Source organism: Acomys minous (genome assembly GCF_964271855.1).
Source record: "Acomys minous genome assembly, chromosome: 9".
NCBI classification, from domain to species: domain Eukaryota; kingdom Metazoa; phylum Chordata; class Mammalia; order Rodentia; family Muridae; genus Acomys; species Acomys minous.
Window position 1 is genome coordinate 84,141,276 of NC_140490.1, and position 17,892 is coordinate 84,159,167.

At 52.0% G+C, this 17,892-nt stretch overlaps 3 protein-coding genes across 4 annotated transcripts; 2 read left to right on the plus strand and 1 right to left on the minus strand.

Annotated features, from left to right (window-relative positions):
- Positions 1 to 4,696: 4,696 nt before the first annotated feature.
- On the plus strand, positions 4,697 to 11,700 carry CLPP (caseinolytic mitochondrial matrix peptidase proteolytic subunit). Its single transcript, XM_084795116.1, has 6 exons — positions 4,697 to 4,935; positions 5,030 to 5,101; positions 5,862 to 5,958; positions 7,220 to 7,407; positions 7,957 to 8,062; positions 11,362 to 11,700. Exons 1-6 carry the CDS (start codon positions 4,750 to 4,752, stop codon positions 11,529 to 11,531), a joined length of 819 nt encoding a protein of 272 aa, XP_084651242.1. The 5' UTR covers positions 4,697 to 4,749; the 3' UTR covers positions 11,532 to 11,700.
- A 1,234-nt stretch (positions 11,701 to 12,934) lies between these two features.
- ALKBH7 (alkB homolog 7) lies at positions 12,935 to 14,753 on the plus strand. Of its 2 annotated transcripts, none has more exons than XM_084796130.1 (4): positions 12,935 to 13,180; positions 13,990 to 14,163; positions 14,273 to 14,397; positions 14,545 to 14,753. In XM_084796130.1, exons 1-4 carry the CDS (start codon positions 12,977 to 12,979, stop codon positions 14,705 to 14,707), a joined length of 666 nt encoding a protein of 221 aa, XP_084652256.1. In that variant the 5' UTR covers positions 12,935 to 12,976; the 3' UTR covers positions 14,708 to 14,753. The 2 variants fall into 2 exon arrangements, with proteins under 2 accessions (XP_084652256.1, XP_084652257.1); XM_084796131.1 differs by lacking the exon at positions 12,935 to 13,180 and adding an exon at positions 13,426 to 13,676.
- Positions 14,754 to 14,887: 134 nt separating this feature from the next.
- PSPN (persephin) lies at positions 14,888 to 17,837 on the minus strand. The gene is made up of 2 exons (XM_084796135.1): positions 15,437 to 17,837; positions 14,888 to 15,349 (listed from the first exon to the last, which is right to left on the minus strand). Exons 1-2 carry the CDS (start codon positions 15,588 to 15,590, stop codon positions 15,033 to 15,035), a joined length of 471 nt encoding a protein of 156 aa, XP_084652261.1. The 5' UTR covers positions 15,591 to 17,837; the 3' UTR covers positions 14,888 to 15,032.
- Positions 17,838 to 17,892: the final 55 nt, after the last annotated feature.

The window sequence follows — 17,892 nt, forward strand, 5'->3', positions numbered from 1 at the left end:
GATGGAGAGGGTCATAAACCATCTGGGGTTGCAGCAGCCTCTCCCCACATCCTGCACTTACCATAGCTGCATGGCATTCTGACCAATCCCTGTTGTTGGTCTGGTACTGTTACTGCATATGGTCTCTGAGTACAAGTGGGTAAGAGGTTGAAAATCAAAGTGTGGGGGGGCTGGTACGGGGGGGGAGGCGTCCATCTGCCAAGTTTTGGAGGGTGGTCATCTGTGCTATATGGAGCCAACTCGCTGCTCACCAAGCCACACTGGGGTGGGAAGGTTTCCAAGGGCCATTCACATCTCCCAGGGCAAGATCTGGCAACCACTCGCTAACTTTGTTTATGCCTCCAAACTCCTGGTCCTCCTGCATGCTGGGAATGACAGGTTTGAGCCACTATAGCGGGCCAAGACTGTTGCTGCAGCAGTGGCTGTCTTGGTCCCGAGAACTGAATCCCACAAGAGCCGGATGAGCCAATGCCCTGCAGGTTCCATGTTGCACAAGTGCACTTGCAAAACCAGGGGGTTGGCACCACTTACACCTGTCGATCTTAATCTGGCTTCAGTAGCCGTGACCCGGATTCCTCTGGGTTTGTCGTGATCTTCCCTGAGTGAGATCTGCGTAAATATCCAAACAAGAGGCTGCCAGTGCCTCTTTTCTGTCATCCCAGACCTTGGGAAAAAAGCTCTGGAATTGAATGCCAGCCTTGGCAACATAGTAAGTTCCAGGCCAGCCTGGGGATTACTGGAGAGTCTGTCTCAAACAGACAAAATATATATTTGGTGATATATATATAGATCCCCAAATAAGGAAACTGAATAACTCTTTGAAAATAGAAAGCAGACTCCAACCCCTCTCCAGACCACCCCAGACCTTCAACTTGTTCGAGGGCTGGAGAGGTGGCTCAGAGGTTAAGAGCACTGGCTGCTCTTCCAAAAGTTCTTGAGTTCAATTCCCAGCAACCACATGGTAGCTCACAATCATCTATAATGAGATCTGGTATCCTCTTCTGGTGTGCAGGTGTACATGCAGGCAGAACACTGTATACATAATCAATAAATATATCTTTAAAAAAAAAGAAGACAGTTACCATACAAAAAAGCTGTCTTAATTCATACGTAAAAACGATTAAGACCTATTAGCAGTGACCCTGCTTTGGTGCCGCATGCCCACCATCTTAGTGTTCTTGAGGCTGAGGCAGGTGGATTACCATGAGTTCCAGGCCAGCCTGAGCTAGAGGGAGACCTTGTCTCAGAAAAACGAAAGCCGTACATCCGTCCCTGAACCTACCCCTCAGCTCACTGAGGTCTGAAAGGTGACATTCAGTGACAAAGCAGCTGAGAGCACTTCCTATTCTTGTTTGGACCCCAGCACCCACACCAGGCAGCTCACAACTATCTGTACCTTCAGCTACAGCAGATCTGACACCCTCTTCTGGTCCCTGGAGCACTTGTACATTCACACACCCACAATTAAAAATAATAACCAAAAAATTAATAAATAAAATAAAATAAAAATAAAAAAATAACCATAAACCTTCAAAAATACTCTTTTTTTTTTTTTTTTTTTGTGAGACAAGGTTTCTTTATGTAGCCCTGGCTAGCGTCAAAATCACCAAGATCCTCCCAAGATCTTCCTGCCTTTGCTTCCTGAGCGCTGGGATTAAAGATGTGTGCCATAGCTGGGCAATGGTGCCATCCACCTTTAATCTCAGCCCTTGGGAGGCAGAGGCAGGCAGAACGCTGTGAGTTCGAGGCCAGCCTGGTCTACAAAGGGAGTCCAGGACAGTCAAGGACACACAGAGAAACCTTCTCTCGAAAAAACAACTAAACAAAAAAATAAAAAATAAAAAATAAAGATTTGTACCACAAAGCCAGGAGTGGTGGTGCACACCTTTAGTCCCAGCATTTGGGAGGCAGAGGCAGGCAGATCTCTGAGTTTGAAGCCAGCCTGGTCTATAGAGTGAATTCCAGGACAGCCAGGGCTATCCAAAAGAACTCTATTTAGAAAAAAGAAAATAAAAATGTGTGCCACCATGCCCTGGCTCGGTTTTTTGCTGTTGTTTTCTTCCTATCTTTCATCCTTGGTTTTTTTTGAGGCAGGGTTTCCCTGTGTACTGGATTAAAAGTGTGCACTACCACACCTGGCCTGTTTTATTTATTTTAAAATATTTATTCTTAGCAAGTTCATGTATTTATGCTAAGTGTTTTACTCAAGTGTATTCCTGATCCTCCCACACAACATCCTCCCACCTTCATGTCGTTTTTTTTTTTTTGCGCAACCCACTGAGTCCAGTAACTGCTGCCTGCTGGCACACTGACTGACCTTGCCGCCTTGACCTTGCCCAGGCAGCCACAGCTGCCCGTGAGGTCACAAACTTGATGGCCTCGCCAAGTCCACTAGACAACATTTCTCACAGCCCTTGTCCCATCCTCCAACTCTCACATTCTCTCTACCACTTCCTCTGTGATGGTTCTCCGAGGGGCAGTGGCGTTTTGAGTGCCCCTCTTAGGGCTGAGCATGCACAGCAGCCCCCTCTTTCTCTGCATTCTGACGTGTTGAGTCTCTGAATTCTCTGCTTCCTGAAAGCCGAGCAGCTGCCATGTGTCAGCCACTCAGCATGGCACCAAAAGGCAAGTTTCCCTCCTCGGTGTGTGACTTCTTAGTGTGGGTTTTATAGTCAGGTCATAGCACTGAACATGGTTGGTTGCCTCCTAGAGAGCAGCCTTGAATCCAACCAGACGGCCGCTGGTTGCTCCTGTAGCTCTCATGCCACTGTTGCCCCAGTAGCAACATCCTGCCATGGGTTGGAGAGTTGCAGTAGTCATTGGGGTCAACAGCTGGGTAAAACTGCTGATGTCATCTTCCAGCACTATGGAATCGCAGCTGCAGGGAGCAAGCCTCCAGGCCAGTCCCAGCTTGATTTCTCCATATCCTGCAAGCAAAGTGACAGACACCTTCAACAACTGAGTCTTGTCCTCTGATTACGGAGCACAACAAGGTCAATTAGTGCGACAGCTCTAAGCAATGCTTACATAAGGTAACAGCTGAGATACCAGAAGAGCTAAAATTGGATTTCAGGGTAACGGGTAACTGGGGCAAAGGTTAAGAAATAGGCCTACAAGAAATAATCTGAGACGGGCATGGTGGCGCACGCCTTTAATCCCAGCACTCGGGAGGCAGAGGCGGGCGGATCGCTGTGAGTTCGGGGCCAGCCTGGTCTACAAAGTGAGTCCAGGACAGCCAAGGCTAACACAGAGAGACCCTGTCTCGAAAAGCCAAAAAAAAAAAAAAAAAAAAAAAAAAAGAAAGAAAGAAAGAAAAGAAAAAGAAAAAAAAAAAAAGAAATAATCTGGCCATCTGCAAAGAGCAGCCCCCACTAGAGAGAGCGATGCCTCGTGACTGACCCGAAGAGTCCCACCGGAAATAGAGTTGATAAGATACCCACGTTTATGACCACTATTCCTTCCTGCCCATCGGAGTTAGGGTTAATAAGAAACCAGAAACTTCCCTGGGCAAGGTAGTGAACAAAGAAAACTAAGCCACGGGTGGTCTTGGAGCCTTTTTCTGTAGCCTGTCACTTTAGACATTAGGCCTCTTTATGTTACTCAACCAATAGATGCTTGCCAGGTTGGAACTCCCCTGCTTTGGGGCACACTGGGAGGGGATAGGAACCCATAAATTTACCCTCAGCCCAGAGATCAGGGCTCTTTCTGGATATCACTTGTGTTGGTGTCTGATCAGAGCCCGGCTTTGAGTCGATTAAAGGCCCTCAAGTATATTGCATCGGTATCGAGTCCTGGTGGTCTTTTTTGGGGTGCAGCACAGTTGACTGAGAAAATTCTAGAGTGTGCCTGGGGTGGAAGCAAAGCCTGATGTCCCAGTCTGATATAGATGTGTTGTAAAGGAGCCAAGCACAGGGCAGAGGGGACTCCTATGTGGGAGAAAGTGTGGCTGCTTGGAGTCACAAGAAAGACAAAGAAATGGGTGTAAAGGTGATTGAATAGGAAGCCACGATGTCTTTCGGAGGTGAGGTCGGGGGTGGGTTATTTCTCAAAGTGGAGCACCGCGCACATGGACAGTAGAAACTGTCCACTTGGAATGGGGACAATACATGAACAAAAGAAAAGAAAGAAAGAAAGAAAGAAAGAAAGAAAGAAAGAAGAAATCTGGGCACCCTCTGAGAACGAATACAAGTGTAGCGAACACCCGGTACTTCCGGCAAGATCCAGGCTTCCTGCCCTGGGGTCCTTCGAGGCCTCCAAGACCCCTAGCTCAGTCTCCCAAATTCCCTTATCTGCATTGTTCAATAAATTCCAGCGAGTCCTGGTTCGACCTTCGATTTAACTCTCGCCCTCTTTCTCTAAAGAACCTATAGGCGGGAGTTACAGGTCCAAAGCACTTGGGAATTGTAGTTCCATAAAACCCGACAGGTTGCAGGCCAGCACGTGGACTCGTGGATTGGGGCAGGCGCAGTGGTGGCGGGCAGGTATCTCGCCTTAGGCTTCGCCTCACCCCTCCGTGTGCTGCTTCCCGGGTGAACACCGAGGAAGGGCGAGGCCTCGTGGAAGCGCCTGCATGGGACCGAGAAGCAGGCAGGCTCTCCCTAGCCTTCATCCCATGATGACCCCGCCCATAGATTTACCCTTGCCTTCTGCAGCCCCGCCCACCCCGTTTCCGGAAGTGGACAGCCAGCGACTCCCGCAAAGCACGCCAGGAGTTGTAGTTCCGGAAGCCAAGCCGGTGCGCGCGGCGGCATGTGGCCCCGAGTACTGCTGGGGGAGGCCCGAGTGGCTGCGGGCGGATGCCGTACTGCCTTGTCTCGCCTAGCTGTGCGTTTCTCCCCGCCATGGACTGCTGGGAGCGGCTCACCCCTGCAGAGAAGCCTGCATGGAACTGCAACGCGGGCTTTCCCGCTCATTCCCATAGTTGTAGAGCAGACGGTACGGGGGGCCTGGTGGGGACGTGGCGCGGAGGCTTGTAGTTGGTGAGCGTGCTAGGGGCGCTGACTTTTCACCGCTGTTCTTTTCCCACCAGGGTCGAGGCGAGCGGGCTTATGACATATACTCAAGGCTGTTGCGGGAGCGCATCGTCTGCGTCATGGGTCCGGTGAGACACCTTGCTGTCTCTCCCAACAGTTCTCCCCTTGTCAAGCAGTGTGACGTGTGCCCCGCCCCTTCGCCCCTTCACCCCTCAGCCTTCCTAACCCCCTGGTGACCTCCTAGACCCTAATCTCTGGCTTAAACATTCTTTTTTCATTTGAGTCAAACTTTCGCTCTGTAGTCCAGGCTAGCCTCCACCTTGCCATCTTCCTGCCTCAGCTTCCCAAATGTTGGGGTGTCAAAAGTGTGCCTTATCACCACTATAGCTGCTGTCAGCTAATGTCATCTTCTGAGACAGGGTCCCAGGCTAGTCTTGAACACCCTATCTATGTAGCTGACATAACATTTAAGCCTGGGATTAAGGGTATATAACACCACACCAGGTTTATGTAGTGCTGGAAATGGAATTCAAGGCTGCCCGGGCTGGTGGCTCACACCTTTAACCTAGCATTCAGAGGCAGGCAGATCCCTGAGTTCAAGGCCAGCCTGGTCTACAAAGTGAGTCCAGGACAGCCAAGACTAACACAGAGAAACAATACCACCATTCCAGGCTTAGGCCGTGCTTGAACCCAGGGTCTTGTGCATGATAGGCAAGGACTCTACCAACTAAACCAGTCCTGTCCTCTTACTGTCTTCCACTGACTGGGACATTCTGGCCATCACTTCCTAAGCCTGAAATTCCTGGTTCCCAGGGCCCCAGCTCCTTAAACCTCTGCCTTATCCCACCTTCAACTTGGGGGATACCTCTCTGCTCTCCCCACCTGCAGATTGATGACAGCGTTGCCAGCCTGGTCATCGCCCAGCTGCTGTTCTTACAGTCTGAAAGCAACAAGAAACCCATCCATATGTACATCAATAGCCCAGGTGAGCAGGGCCTGGCCCGGGAGTGGAGACCTGGGGTCAGCACTTCCTTCTCTGTCTATAGAATCTAAACTCTAGAACTGCTCAAAGCAGGGCACGGTGGTGCACAGCTTTTAATTCTTCTTGCACTTGGAAGGCCGAGGCAGGCAGATCTTCTAGTTTGAGGCCAGCCTGGTCTACATAGTAAATTCCAGGACAGCCAGGGCTACCCAGAGAAACTCTGCTCAAAAAACAAAATAGAAAGAAATGTAACATTTTTAGCTAGGCAGTGGTGGCCCACGCCTTTAATCCCAGCACTTGGGAGGCAGAGGCAGGGGGATCTCTGAGTTTGATGCCAGCCTGGTCTACATAAGTGAGTTCCAGGACAGCCAGGGTTACACAGAAAGACCCTGTGTATGGGGGATTAATTAATTAAAATCACTCCAGAAGGGTCTTTCACTGGCCTGGAACCTTCCAAGTGTGCAAGTCTAGCCTGTCAGCGAGCCTAAGAACCTTCCTGTGTCCACCTCCCCAGCCTTGGGTATGTGCTGCACGCGTTTTGTGAGTACTGGGTATCCAAACTCAGGTCCACATGCTTGTGTAGCAGGTACCTCGCAGTCTCCCAGCTTTGAGAGTAGCCAGATTAAGGGGAAAATAAATTGTTTTCACTCTACAGCCCAGATTCTCTTCTATGGTCCCACCTGAGCCGCTCGCTTTAGCTGGGATGGCAGAGCTACCACACTTCCGCAGAAATAGCTGATTTTAAAGAAAAATATTAGAGTTACATTTATTTATGGTGTGTGTGTCACCATGTGTGTGTATGGAGTCAGTTCTCTCCTTCCATCATGTGAGTCCCGGGAATTGAACTCAGTTTGTCAGGCTTGGCGGCAAGCACCCTTGCTGGCTGTTGCTTCTCAGCAGCCCAAGGATGGGCAGTTTTGAATGGGCACTGTCAGGCAGGCACTTTCACAGAACGTCCTACGTAGTGCACAGTGTCTCTCTTCTCACCAAAGCTCCACATGAAAGGTAAGGATCTACTCAACGTAGGGCACCTGTGCCTCAGAGAGCTGGTTCTGTATGGTGACACACAGCCGGGAGGTGGCTCACAGGGCCTTTTGATTTTTTTTAAAAATTGTGCGTGTTGTCCCATGTGTGACCGTGGCTGATTCTGAAGGAAGGACTGTTGTTACCCCTCCCTCCTCTCATTTCTGTCATCCCCTACCCCCTAATGACATTTGTACTTGTGGCTTGCCCACTGGGCCCTGACTTGTGCCACTGCCTGCAGGTGGCGTGGTGACTGCGGGCCTGGCCATCTATGACACAATGCAGTACATTCTGAACCCTATCTGCACATGGTGTGTCGGGCAGGCCGCCAGCATGGGCTCCCTGCTCCTCGCCGCTGGCAGCCCTGGCATGCGCCACTCGCTGCCCAATTCCAGGATTATGATCCACCAGCCCTCTGGAGGAGCCAGGGTGAGTGCACATTCTGCAGGGATCACGTGTGGGAATCAGGACCCAAGGGACACTGCTTTTTGTTTGCTGGAGGCATGGTCTATGGTCTTACCATACAGCCTTAGCTTTCCCAGAGCCTCTAACTGACTGAGATGCTCCTGCCTCAGCCTCCTGACGCCACTGCTTTGAGAGAGGTGTTTTCATGGCTGAGGAGTAGAATGTTTGCCAAGCACAGGCAAGGCCCTGGGCTCCATCTCAAACACTGGAAAGGATAAAAAACAAAAACAGAGCCAGGTGTGGTAGTGCATGCCTTTAATCCCAGGACTCAGGAGGCAGAGGCAGGCTGATCTCTTGAGTTTCAGGACCAGCCTAGTCTACAGAGTAAGTTCCTAGACAGCCAGAGCTATGTAAAGAGACCCTGTCTCAAAACAAAACGAAAAGAAAAGTAAGTAAAAACAGACCAACGGGGAGAAGCTACACTCGGGAACTACCGGGCTGTAGCACCGGGCTGCCCCCTCGCCCTGCTGTCTCCTGAGGCTTTATCCTCTTCCTTAACTCACTGTACGTCAGGGCCAAGCCACAGACATAGCCATCCAGGCAGAGGAGATCATGAAGCTGAAAAAGCAGCTGTACAACATCTACGCCAAGCACACCAAGCAGAGCCTGCAGGTGATCGGTAAGCACCCAGCAGCACACAGCATACCCGGTGTGCCAGCTTTGTCCTGAACTGGGGCTTTCCCACCATGTCTGTGTGGTTACTCCAGGCCCTGGCGGGTGGCCAGTGGGATGCCTAACCCACAAATGCTCTGTGCCTGTGGCTCCTGCTAAAGCTCTTAGCCAAAAGTGTCTCTAAAGGCGAGGGGTGTGGCAAACCCCCTCCCAGCGAGGGGCTGGGAGTGTGGTCAGGGGTGGAGCCGTCACCTAGGGTTCCTCAGTGAGGGCTGGGCATGTGCCTTAATGATGCATTTCTTTCTCTTCTTCCTTTTTTCTTTTTCTTTTCTTTTCCTCTTTCTCCTCCTCCTCTCCCTCCTCCTTCTTCTCCTTTTTTTTCCAAGACAGGGTTTCCCTGTGTAGCCTTGGCTGTCCTAGACTCACTCTGTAGATCAGGTTGGCCTTGAACTCACAGCGATCCACCTGCCTCTGCCTCCCAAGTGCTGGGCTTAAAAGTGTGCGCCACCACGCCCGGCCTATTTTTTACTGTATGTATATGGGTGTTTTTCCAGCATACATGCTGCAAGGATGCCAGTAGAGTCTCCCTGCTGCCTGTGACACACACACACACACACACACACACACACACACACACACACACACACACACACACGGAGAAACTCTATCTTGAAAAACAAAGAAACAAAATGTATTGGGCAGTTGGAAATCCAGCAGGGAATCCCTGCGTGGGCATCACAAAGCCCTGGACCTCAATAGCAGGATCAAACCGATGTGAGAGGGCTTGGTGAAGGCCTGCATTAACATCCTGTAAAGCCGGTTTCACCTCCTCTGTAATGGCTACAATCTCCTCTGGCTGTGTGGCACCAGGAAGCAGGAGAAAGAGGTGGGTGAGCAGTCCTGTGGTAACAGGAAGGCAAGGTCTGATCCGTGCCAGGTTCCCCAAAAGGTCTCCATGGAAGCCAGCATGGGGGGTATGGGAAAGAACTAGCTTTTGGGGCCTAGTAGCATCGCAAGTAACCGTGTACCCCAAAACAGATAACAGTTCTTGGGTTTGTTCCTTTTCAGCTGCAGCGTGAAGCCCAGCTGCTCTCACAGCAGGAGAGAGATCCTGGGGCTTGAGCTGGACAGTTTGTTGCTCCCGGTGACCGATCAAAATATCCATGTAACGGAGCTGGGTGTGGTGGCGCACGCCTTTAATCCCAGCACTTGGGAGGCAGAGGCAGGCAGATCGCTGTGAGTTCGAGGCCAGCCTGGTCTACAAAGTGAGTGTAGGACAGCCAAGGCTACACAGAGAAACCTTGTCTCAAAAAACCAAAAAAAAAAAAAAAAGAAAAAGAAATCCATGTAACAGATCACATAACAGTCACTGGCCCCCTCTTTAATAGCCCCCCCACAGAAATCTGACAAACAGTGGGACTATTTTTCATCCAGTACCTTCCGCTGATATCTGCTCATGGGTGTTCTATTATTACAGGCACAGAGAAGGCAAATCTTTGTCCTGTGGGTGTAGCAAAATAGAGAAAAAAATTTTTTTTTAATATCTACGGTGACAAGACAGCATCCATGATGGATGGCAGATAAATGAAGGAGGCCGCCGGGGGGGGGGGGGGAGGGGCCCCCATCACCTGCATAGGAGCCTTGGTAGAGCTGAGGTCACAGAGAAATCTAAATTTGCCTGACTTTTTTTTTTTATAACAAAGACAGGAGAATTCCAAGGACAGTCAGGTTGTTCTTGTACTAGTTCAAGCAATTCCAGTGTTCTTCTCCCCTTACTGACTACTGATCCACCCACACAGGCCTATCAGAATTCCCTATCAGTTTTAGGGGGAATTGGAATCCTGTTGAAACAGTAGCCCTTAGAATGGGGGGAGGGGTGCCTCAAATATAATTTATCTTTTACAGTGCCATCGTCATGAAAGGCTTGATGGTCTGTGGTCATGACTACATCTGTATCTTCCAAGACATCCATTCCCCAGGGGCTATTGGGAAGGTCCACCAGCACGAGGAGTGTGATTGCCCCTTAATTACCATCACTGTCACACCATGTGGACCAGGATCTTTCGAGGAGCCTTAGAGGCCGCTGACACCCCACGCGCCGTTCTCTATGGGCTTCCATAAGGCTTATTTCAACACGCCCCACAGTGGTAGCACACGCCTTTAACCCCAGCACTCAAGGAGGCACAGGCAGGCAGATCTCTCTAAGTTTGAGGCCAGCCTGGTCTACAGAGTGACTCTAGGACAGCCAAGGCTACACAGAGAAACCCTGTCTTGAAAAAAAAAATGGAAAAAGAAAGGAAAAGAAGGAAAGGAATTAAAAAAAAAAAAAACTGCTGGGGAAACTGAGACACAGAGAAGGCCAAGCCCCATGGGGAAGAATTGTCAGGGTACATGCTAACTTGGGGAGCCAGAATAAAAGCATTGTGGGCTGGAAGCAGGAAGTAGCTGGTGCCTGGAAGGTGATGTCTCTGTGTCACCAAAGATGACTTCAACTCCAGATGCTGATGGCGTCACCTTTGGTTCACTGGAAGTACAGGTGGTTCGAGGGTGGGCACCTGCGCTCCGTGGGCGCTAGCTAGGCAAATGCTCTTCCAGTTGAACGCCTCTCTTTCTTGGTTTGTTTGTTTGTTTGGGGTTTGTTTTGTTTTGTTTTGTTTTGAAGTCAGGGTTTCTCTGTGTATCCTTGGCTGTCCTGGACTTGCTTTGTAGACCAGGCTGGCCTCGAACTCACAGCGATCTGCCTGCCTCTGCCTCCCAGTGCTGGGATTAAAGGTGTGCACTACTACGCCTGGCCTCTTTTTCTTTTAAGATAGGATCTTGGTATGTAGTCCAAGCTGGTGTTTTGTTTTGTTCTGTTTTGTTTTGTTTTGAGACAGGGTTTCTGTGTGTTCTGGGACTCATTTGTAGGCCAGGCTGGACTGGAACTCACAGAGCTCCACTTGCCTCTACCTCCTGGGTGCTGAGAATAAAGGTGTGCACCATCACGCCCAGCTCTTTCTTTCTTTGTAGATTCTTTTTACATTTATTTTATATATACACGAGTACTCTATTTGCATGTACACCTGCATGCCAGAAGAGGGCATCAATCAGATTGTAGATGGTTGTGAGCCACTATGTGTTTGCCAGTAATTGAACTCAGGACCGCCAGAAGAGTAGACAGTGCTCTTAGCCGCTGAGCCATCTCTCCAACCCTCTTTCTTTTCTTAAATAAGGGCGCGCAGATCCCACGGTAGGGGCCCCAACCTTGTAACTTCACAAATCATCCCACGTCTCTGCACTTACCCACATATACTGCTTCCCCCCCAGAGTCAGCCATGGAGAGGGACCGCTACATGAGCCCCATGGAGGCCCAAGAGTTTGGCATCTTGGACAAGGTCTTGGTCCACCCACCTCAGGACGGCGAGGATGAGCCAGAACTGGTACAGAAGGAGACTCCTCCAGCACCAACTGATCCTCCTGCCCCAGCAAGCACCTGAGGGCCTGACGTCTTCTCCAGGAGCGTGGAAACAGACGGAGGACTGCCTACACTTCCTCTGCTGGGCCCAGAGGGGCCCCTGGAGGGGATGGAGATTGAGGCTGCACTCAAAGCAGGAGGACAGCTTGCCTGAGACACTGTGATTTTAAATTAAATCTTTGTGGTCTTTGTCCCCTTGTCTGAAGAACCTTCAGTTACTTCTCTAAGACACCTGGCGCATCTCACCCTGACAAACCACTTTTCTTCTTTAAAAAGATCTATTTATTATGTATACAGTGTTCTACGTGCATGTATACCTGCATGCCAGAAGAGGGTGTCAGATCACAATGTAGATGGTTGTGAGCCACCATTTAGTTGCTGGGAATTGAACTCAGGACCTTTGGAAGAACAGGCAGTGTTGTTAACCTCTGAGCCATCTCTCCAGCCCGACAAACCACTTCTTAAGTCAACAACCCTTTTTTTTTTTTGCTGTTGTTTGGTCTGTTGGTGACTATTTCTTTTGTGTGGCCCTGGCTGTCATGGAACTAATGGTATAAACCAAGCTAGCACCAGGCATGGTGGCGCACACTTTAATCTCAACACTCGTGAGGCAGAGGCAGGTGGATTTCTTTGAGTTCAGGCCAACCTGGTCTACAGAGAGAGTTCCAGGACAGCCAAGGCTACACAGAGAACCCCTGTCCTCTGGTCAGAGGACGACTTGCAGGAGTCGCTTTTCTGGTTGCACTGTGCGTGGGGGGGTGGGGTCTTGGGGATCAAGCCAAAGCCATCCTGCTGAGCCATCTTCCTGGACCCAGATGCTATCTTATTTTTATTAATTTGTTATTACTATTATTAATTTAGATTTTTCGAGACAGGGTTTCTCTGTGTAGCCGTGGCTGTCCTAGACTCGCTTTGTAGACCAGGCTGGCCCCGAACTCACAGCAATCCACCTGCCTCTGCCTCCCGAGTGCTGAGATTAAAGGCATGCGCCACCACCCCCAGCCAGATGCTATTTTATTAGAGTGGTGTGGAAATAAACTTTTTTTTTTCATTTTAATTCACAACATTTGAGGTGCGGGTTGTATTAATGGGTCTTGATTTGTTTGAAGTCTTAATTTTATTCTGCGGGCCTCAAACTCAAGGGCTGACCTTGGAGTTGTTATCCTCCTCTGTCCACCAGGGTGTGCTGTGTGACAAGCGATAGGAAACCTCTACCCTTCGCTTTGCCCCATGTGACCCTGAGCCTGGGTTCGTCCGCAATCCACACCCCTCCACCTAGTGTACCTTGCTCAGGGCCGAGAGGCTGGACCATCAGTAGACACAGCTAATAGGATGTGAATGCGTTCTTGTGTCCAGTAGCGCGGGAGAGGAGGCGGGCTCAGAGCGAGCGGGAGAGCCAATAGCTGGCGGATGCAGCGCAGCCCAGCCAATGGCCTGTGGGGGCGTGGCTCGGGCCGTCCCCTGAAGATGGCCGGCAGCGGGAGACTTGCGCTGCGGTCGCTTTCTGGATTCGGTTGGGTGCGTGGCTCGGACCCTGCCGTGCTGAGCCGCCTGCGCAACGAGGCCGTGGTGCGGCCCGGCTTCCTGAGCCAGGCGGAGGAGGACACGCTGACACGAGAACTGGAGCCCCAGCTGCGGCGCCGGCGGTACGAGTACGACCACTGGGACGCGGTGAGTGGGCGGGACCGGGGCGGAGCGCTACGGGAACGCCCACTAGGACAGTGAGTGGGCGGGGCGTAGAGTGAGAAGTACCCCTACTGGGACGCCGGCGAAGGGGCGGGGAGCTCATCAGGCTGTGCTAGACTGGGGACGGTGTGTTTGGGGCAGGTTTGGATGGGACGTGGGAGTCGGCGGGGGGGGGGGACTGGCTGCTCTGGTGTGGGATGTGGGTGCTGGGCAGCTCGGGAGGGACAGAGGTCGGCTCGTTCTAAGGGGCAGGGCTGATCTTGATGCCAGAGCTGAGTCCAGGGGAAGGGCTGGCAGCTGGGATGATACGGGTGGGACTTAAAGGAGGGTAAGGGACCAGAGCCCGGCAAGGAACCAGAGGGTTGAGCTCATGGGGATTGAGCAGTGCAGTATTCCAGTGGGAGCAAATGACTTTGCTGGGACCCAGAGCTGTGGTGAGGCTGCACCTGGAATCAAAGGGAGAGCTTTGGCGGGTACCAAGGTATGGGCAGTGAGGGGAAGGAGGTCACTTCAGACATGAGGTTCTGAAGCTGAGGGGTGACAAGATTAGTAGTAGAAAGCGAACTCTGAGAGGAGTTCCAGCAGTTGGGGTCTCACTAGGGTCTTGAGGGGGATCGAGTTGAGACTGAAGACTGAAACACGCAATACTTGAGGTAGTCACCAGGAATTAGACCTCGCTGAGCCAGTTTAAAGGCTGGCCTGAGAGTTAAAGCTGGGAGGATTGCCTGCCTGCCCCTTTGTGCTTCCTTTCCTTGTTCTGGATGTTCCAGTCGTGACCTGAGCTCTCTGTGCAGGCCATCCACGGCTTCAGGGAGACAGAGAAATCGCGCTGGTCTGATGCAAGCCAGGCCATCCTGCAGCGGGTCCAGGCAGCCGCCTTTGGCCCTGACCAGACTCTACTGTCCCTGGTCCATGTGTTGGACTTAGAACCCCGAGGCTACATCAAGCCCCACGTTGACAGTGTCAAGGTGGGCAGAAGGCAGTCCCTCAGAATTCCATGTCAGGATGTGGGTGGGCAGGAGGGCAGATCTGAGCCTGACCGCCCCCCCCCCCACACACACACTGTACCCTTTCCAGTTCTGTGGATCCACCATTGCTGGCCTTTCCCTGCTGTCCCCAAGTGTTATGAAGCTGGTGCACACCCAGGAACCTGAGCAGTGGCTGGAACTGTTGCTGGAGCCAGGTTCCCTCTACATCCTAAGGTACGGCCTAGCCTAGAAACCCCCAGCTGAGGCCAGGTGTTTCTAACACCTTGTCTCTGCTCCTGCAGCAGAGGACAGCATCAGCACCACTCTGTAGAGGGACAAGATGTCTCTCCACCTACCCACTCAGCCTGTCTCTTCTTACAGGGGTTCAGCCCGCTACGATTTCTCCCATGAGATCCTTCGAGATGAAGAATCATTTTTTGGGGAGCGCCGGGTCCCCCGGGGCCGACGCATATCGGTGATCTGCCGTTCCCTCCCTGAGGGGATGGGCCCAGGAAGGCCAGAAGGCCCACCCCCAGCCTGCTGACCTCTGCACCCATCCTCTGAATGTGTAAATAAAGTAGGAAAAGGAATGCCGTGGCCATCTTCAAATTTCCATGCCAGGGCTGAGACTCTGAAGAGACGCTGGAGGTCCCAGAACTCCCAGCCCAGTGCTGCCAGGGTGGGCTGGCACACATCACACATCCTCTTAAGGCCGTGGGAGCATTTCTTTTATTGCATTCATTGCCGACAGCCAGCCCCAGGTCCCTTCACGTCTTATCTTCACCTATGCAAGTGTCTAGTGTCACCTGAGCCTGTCAAAGCCCAGGCTGCTTCATGCTTGTGATTGTGAGACACAGGGCTAGCCACCTTCAGCCACCACAGCCACAAGCAGCAGCTGAGAGCTGAGGCAGCCGCTGCCAACGGTGACGATCGTCGAGGAAGGTCACATCGGCATAGCTGGTGGCCTGGCAGCAGGGTTGGCCGTGGGCTCGACCCTGCCCTCGTAGCCGGGCCAGCACCAGGCTGTGCTGGGTCCAGGCCTCTCGGGGACAGCTGCCGGCACAGTATCGGAAGATGACCTTCTCCTCTGAGGCATAGCCCAGGCCCAGCTCAGCCACCGGCAGGGTCAGACTCCACAGCCGGCATGGAGCATCTGGGGCTCTCGGAAGGCGGACGTGCTTGTTACCTAGTGCAGGGAAGAACAGGATTATGAAGCAGAGTGAGAGCTTCGAGAGTGGGGAATGGGGAGCCCAGAGGCCCCCGGAATTCTTACCCTGATGCAGCTTCCAGGTGCCTCCAGGCTCTGCTGTCTCCTCAGGGGAGAGCTCATCTGCCACAGGTGCCTCCTGAGCACCAGCAACCCAGCCGAGGCCCAGGTGAAAGCACAGTAGTAGCAGAAACATGACTGGACGTCTTCCTGCGGCCATTGGGACAGGCAGCTCCCAGGATGCTGAGGAGTCAGTGTCCCTGGTGCCCTCAATTTATTCCCTGCCTATCCTGGGGATTAAATTCACCGCCAGCATCGTGGCCAGGGGAAGCCACTAGGGCCCCACCCACCTTGTCCCCACATCCTCACCCCTAAGAATTGATGGCTCACCCACCCAGACATTCCATAGACCCATTTCTGACCCCTCTGATATCCCTGATTTATTGAGTGTCATACCATCAGCCAGAAGCAAGCCCAGGGCTGGCTACTGACCTGTGTCCCCACCCCACCTGCTGTCAGTGGAAGAAGTGCAGAAGGCCCCAGGAAGAGCCCTGTTACAGGTCCTGGACTGGAGTGTGGGCCATGTGGGGCTGATAGGGACTGGAAAGGGCACCCATCCATCTCTGTTTCAGCTGGGATTAAGACATCATGCCCTGTCTCCGGGCCTGGCTGAGCTAGCATCAAAACAGGAAAAGGGAGAGGCTAGGGGATGGCCAATGGCTGGGACTCCCGTTCCTGGAAGGCCTACCTGAGAAGCTACCGCTACAGCCAGTCTGGATTTTGGAGCATCAGAAACCAAGAGGAAGCTGGCGTTTGCTGGGTCTCATACGAGGCAGCAACAGATCATTCCCAGAAAGGCACAGGTTCTGCGGACTTCTGAATCCGCGAGACCCAGCAAGTGAGCATGGGCAACAATAAGCCAAGCACTTTGGAGACAAAGGAATAAAACTGATGGTGGGTGTGGCGGTGCATGCTGGTCTCCCCTGTGCTCAGGAGGCCAAGGATGCTATAGGCCTGAGGCCAGCATAGGCTAGTACAAGGTGGTGAGAACTCAGCAGGTAACAGCCCTTGCCTCACAGCCAGACCAGAGTGAACTGCAGAATCCACATGGTAGGAGAGAGCGGATGCTTTCAAGTTGTCCTTTGACCATCACATGCATATGGTGACACGCACACGCTGCACAAGCCACACACACACACATGAAGTTATCTTTATAAAAAGACACAAGCTGGGTGTGGTGGTATCATGTCTTTAGTCCCAGTACGGCAGAGGCAGGTGGATCTCTGAGTTCAAGGACAGCCTAGTCTACAGAGTCCAGGACAGATAGGACTGTTACAGAGAAACCCTGTCTTAAAAAACAAAACGAAACAAAAAGACACAGGGGCTGGAACTGAGTTTGTAGAATGCTTGCTGAGCTTGTAGGAAGCAGCTCTGGGTTCCATCTGCGGCACAGCCTAAACTGAAATGATGGTGCATGCCTATCATCTCAGCACTGGAGAGACTGAGTCAGGAGGATCACCAGTTCAAGGCCAGCCTGGCCTACATGAGACCCCATCTCAAAAAGGCAAAGAAATGCAAACACTTTCAAAAGTCACTGTCATCCAGAATTATTAAACGAGGCTCCCTGAACTCAAGGTTCTGCCCTTAACCACAGGTGTACACGCTGCCTGCCCTGGATGGATGGTGCCTGAGACCCAGATCCAGAGGACCAGCAGACGGCTGGGCAGGGACACTCAGTGAGCAGGGACATTCCTAAGGATTGGCCCCGTTTCTGACAACTCCAGTCACCAGCCAGGGGTGGCAGCATTGGGAGTGAGTTTCCATTGGTGACCAGCAGCCCTTGCTTCACCCAGACTGCTCAGGCTGCCTCTTTCAAGGTAGCAGCTGAGGCCAAGTACCAATCAGCCATGTCACCACCCAAGAATGTAAAGCACTCTCTCCCCGACAACGCCTGCTGGCCTGGATAAGATAAATCGCTGGGCCTGTCAGGAGATAAGGAGGACCCCAGGAATGTCACTTAGAAATGGAAAACAGCACCCAGGTGCCAATACCAGGAATAGGTCTGAATTCCAGTGACCAAGAAGGGAAGTGTGCAAGCGGAGACTGCACACTCAGTGGCTTGGGCTCTATGCAGGGGGACATGACTATCATCCTAGCATTTGGGAAACAGTTCCAGGCTAGCCCGGGCTACACAGCAACTCTCCCTCAAAAGACAAAGTCAAAGAGCTTGCCTATCAGTGGTACATGCCTATCATCCCAGCACTCCAGAGGTGGGGGTGGAAAGATCAGTAGTATAAGGCCAGCCTCGGCTACAACAGAAGAAAAACAAGAGGGATGTAGCTCACGGGAAAGAGTAGCAGCTCGGAGTCCAACATTTCATCAGTTGTGCTGCGGCAACAGCAAACCCCAAGCCTGCACTCCGGGAGGGCTGCTGGGAAGCTGAGCATCTCCCAAAACCTGCCCACCACAAACTCCACACAACACAATGACACACGGTATGCTGGTTCAGGAGTAGAGCCCCA